General features: G+C 47.2%; 1 protein-coding gene across 1 annotated transcript; it reads right to left on the bottom strand.

Annotated features, from left to right (window-relative positions):
- Nucleotides 1-2,868: 2,868 nt before the first annotated feature.
- LOC308289410 (etoposide-induced protein 2.4 homolog) lies at nt 2,869-3,867 on the bottom strand (the record flags this gene model as incomplete). The annotated part of the gene is made up of 1 exon (XM_080731101.1): nt 2,869-3,867. One exon carries the CDS (start codon nt 3,865-3,867, stop codon nt 2,869-2,871), a length of 999 nt encoding a protein of 332 aa, XP_080587227.1.
- Between the last annotated feature and the right edge of the window lie 506 nt (nt 3,868-4,373).

Genomic DNA, 4,373 nt, shown 5'->3' with positions numbered 1-4,373 from the left:
AATTTATTAGACAACAAAAGACCTTGCTGCATTTTGCTGGTGCCTTCGATTGATTTATCCCCCCCCCCCCTTTTCCTTTCTCATCTGGACTGTAAAACAAAAGATGTTAAACTTAATAGATACAGTTAGTATCTATTAGATTTTACTTCCTTTGTTTTATGCATCCTAATGGTGTTTCATACTTTTACAATTGCGTTTCCTTTGCTTGATGTTTTGTGTAAAGCAAATTGAATTGCCTTGTTGAAATGTGCCATAACCATAATTCAGTACGTACTCCATCTATCAAAGGGAGCGGCTTGAGCTCCCTTTGACGTACTGAATTGGTTACACGTCGCCACTCCGACACATCGCTATTCCGACGTTTCTACATAGGGTTCACCCTATGTTGAGAATCAGTGAAATTCTTTATGTACACCAAGGAGTGGTAATTTCTCCCTTTCTGTCATACTTTGGAATTCTGTGCAATTTATTTAAAAATCTGGAAAGAATTCAAATCTTCTTTTTTACATTGTGTAATTCTGTCGCTACAGCTCCCTCGTCTCAATGACAGCACAACCTCTTCTCTCTGGGCAGCCAGGTTTGTCTGTGTCTGTCTAGCTAAACAATGATCACTCACTCAGTCTGTTACATAGTCAATGTTTCGCTCAGGTTGTGGTTAGGTAATCTGCCACAGTACAGGGGCTTTTAAGCCGTGACATCATTTTGTAGGCAGAGGAGAATCTGCCCCCAGAGCATTTTCTGTCCCTCGCTATTTTCAACAGATCCAAGACAAAAATAACGACTAAAGTATAATTCTAACACTTTCCTTTCAACAACAAAGAGAAGAAAAATGTGTAAATAGTAAAAATAGTAAAAAGATTCACGGAAACTGGGGGCAGAAATTCTCCTCTGCCTACAAAATTATGTCATACTTAACAGCCCCTATCTGTCTGTTTAGCCAAATATGTTTCTGGTTCGTGTTATGATTGTATAAGTTCATTCCAATGAGTGATGTATTTACCTGTTTCTTCAGTTATCATTTGGTTATGTCTAATCTTCTGAGTGATAGTGTAACTTCACTGAGGCTGGCTGGGGTTTGTGATGTCAGAAGATATTTCTCTATGTCTGTCTGTCTGTCTGCCTGTCTTTCTCTCTCTCTGTCGGTCTCTCTCAGTCTATCTCTCTTTCTCTCTCTCCCTGTCTCTCTCCTTCAGTGACATTTTCCACTTTATTGGCATCAAAACTCGACAGGCTTTCATCCACATCACTGCCAAAATGATAGTGTTCTGTCACATCAATGTCAGTCTGTGACAGTGATATACTGCAATGTGTGCGTGCCTGAGTGAGAGAGAGAGCGAGAGATTGAGTGTGTGACACAATAATAAAAGTAGTGGAGTGTGGAGTAAAAAGTACACCATTTTCCTCTGAGATGTGACTATAAGGCATTAAGAACATGGAAATACTCAACTAAAGTAAAAGCTCCTCACAATTACTTACAGCAAGTACAGTACTTGAGTAAATGTACTGAGTTAATTTCCATGTTGATTTTTTATGCTGTGTAAAGTTGAGCTCAGCTGTAATGTTCCCTCCAGAGGGAGTGAGAGAGCCAGATCAGCTCATTTCTCTGATCAACATCTGTGTTCACTTGAGTTCCTAAATACTATGGAACACGTTACCAAAACATATATTTGTCATTTAATAATATACAGACAGACTAGTACATAATGTTTTTGTAATTTTATGATGTATACAGTAAGTATATTTTAAGTCTATCCCTTTCCCCCCCTCTAACCAAATATATTTTCTGACAATGGCCTACAAGCTCACAACGTGTCCCGTTGCAACAAATGTCTGCCCCAGAATAGGAACGCTAGGGGTCACGTGGTTAAATAAGTCTGGTTTCAATTAAATGTCACAAGTAAGTGCTGGTCGTGTCTCCCTATAGGAGGTTCTCTGGGCACTCCCGCTGCATGGAGGAGACCGAGGGGCAGACCAAGGACCAGATAGATTTTATCTCCACGCTGGCTTTGGAATGCCTTGGGTTTCCCCAGCCCAGCATCCACCCATCCATCCATCTTCAACTGGAGTTAAAGGTAGGGTAAGGGATTTCATTTATTTCAAATAATAACAAAATGGGTCTATGTTCTAATAGTACTAGTTACTATAGAGTGTTTGGTCCATATTTGGACTTCAGCCTTATCCCCTGTGAGGAGAAAGGTTGTGAGGTTTCAAAAACTGTTGGGTGACAAGTTTTCCTCTAATCAGGATAGAGTGGGGCCTTTCTCCAATCATGGTCGAGTGGGGGCGGGCCTTACGCACACCAAGGCCTGTCCCCACTTGATCATGATTGGAGGAAGGCCCCCTGCATGTCACCTACATGAAAAATGAAACTTAAACTTAAGTGAAACCACTTACCCTACCTTTAAAGCTGGATGTCAGGTCACCATATGGTCCAGCATAACAGTTCCAGCAAAGAGCTGGAACTTCCCTTAGGTTTCCCGGGCCACAGTAAAGCCACCATCCTGGGGGATTTCTACCGGGGAACTCCCAACCCAACAAAATCGTAGGAGTCGAGGCATTATGTATTTAGACTCGGTTCCACAGATAAATATTATGGAACCACGTTGGGAGGCGTTGTAGATCGGCTATTCTAAATTTTCCACTTTCTTATTTGACAATTTGGCCAATGACAAGTTTTTCTTCTATAGTTTGTTGATTACATTTGATGCAGTAATGATATTTTTTGTGTGGTGACCGCCCTGGGGATCCTGGCCCACAGGTTGAGAACCACTGATCTACAGCTAAACAGACAGACAGACAGACAGACACAGACAGAAAATACTTTTGTATCTATATATTTTATATAATGAATTAAATCAATTAGTTCCATTAACGATTGCACCCCTTAGAGGCGACGCGGGAGGACTGCAGGCGGACGGTGTCGCGGAACACCTTGTCGCTGAGCGCCGCCGCCAAGGCGAACACGCGCAGCCGGTAGCGGTATGGCGCCTCGGGGGTGCGGGCCTCGTTGGCGCTCACCACAAACAGCGGGAACAGCATGGAGAACAGGCCGCCGGCGAGGAGGCGCGAGGACGGCAGGGCGGTCAGCAAAGCCAGGGGCAGACCGAAGCCCAGGTAGTAGGGCCAGTTCCCCTCCACGCGGGACAGCCGCCGGTGCATCTGCACGCCGCGGCTGAACCAGCGGTGCTCGAAGCAGTACAGCGAGTAGAGCAGGGACGTGTGCAGCAGGCCGGCCGCCCGGCCCACGCCCTCGACGGGGAAGAGGCAGACGAGCTCGGCCTGCGCGAGGAAGAGGCTCTGCAGCAGGACGTTGAACAGCGCGTCCGCCACCACCGCGCCCACGCCGGGGAAGCGGCGGGCCGCCTCGCCGCTGCCGGACGCCTCGAAGGCCAGGTCGGCCACGTCCTGGAACCAGAGGGCGTTGACCAGCTTGCTGAGCAGAAACAGGGGGAGCACCCAGAGGGCGTCGAACGCCCAAACGAGGGCCAGCTCCAGCCAGGACCAGACACCGGTGTGGAGCGAGGGGTCGCCGAGGGCGCGCGCGGTGAGAGACTCCAGCAGCGGGACGAACGCCCCGTGGAACAGACTCACGCTGAGCCAGAACACCCCTCCGTTCCACGCGCAGCACTGAGCGATGCGGACGGACGCTTTGGGTTCGGCCGCGGCGGCGACCGATTTGCGTTCCTCGACCGGCGGCCGTCTTCTCTGTGCCAGGGCTCCTCCTCCTCCGCCCAGCCTTCTCCTGCGCTGCTCCGCCCTCTTCTCCTGGACGCGGGCGTCCAGTGTGCAGATTGTTCCGATGCCCACAATGGAGTCCTTGACCCCCGTCGCAACGTGGCGGAGGAAGTCGCTGAAGCTGTCCGTCATCCTCCAACAGAAGGACTCACACGCATGACTCTCCTTTAGGGTCTGTGTGATGTCTGTAGGTGGTCATTATCATGGATGACGTCACTGTGGAACTCCATGTTTGGCCCTATAGGCTTCAGCCCGATTAAACCCCTGTTGTCTTCCATTATAATAAAAATATATATATTATTAGTGTGGTTGCTATAGCATGGGGCGTGGGTTACTGGTGCCACTGAAAAATCTGCTATTAATTTTCCCCATAGACTTTTACACAAATATTGATATCAATTATAGTTCAAGACTAGAATGGAGCCATCCAGTTTCCTGGTGAATCATGGCCATAAAACCTTTGATTCTGTGAAAGAATTATGATATGATATACGACATTGTTACATGTTTAGCGTTTTTCATTGTTTTCTCTTCACAGAATCAAAGGTTTTATGGTCATGGTTCACCAGAATCCTGGATGGCTTGAACAACAAACTTTGAGCGCTTTGTGCCAAGATGTAGGCCACGTTTCGCATCCC

Source organism: Nannobrachium achirus (genome assembly GCF_963921795.1).
Source record: "Nannobrachium achirus genome assembly, chromosome: 8".
Lineage (NCBI taxonomy): Eukaryota > Metazoa > Chordata > Actinopteri > Myctophiformes > Myctophidae > Nannobrachium > Nannobrachium achirus.
The sequence above is the reverse complement of the archived record's forward strand: the minus strand, read 5'-3'. Positions and strand labels throughout refer to the sequence as shown.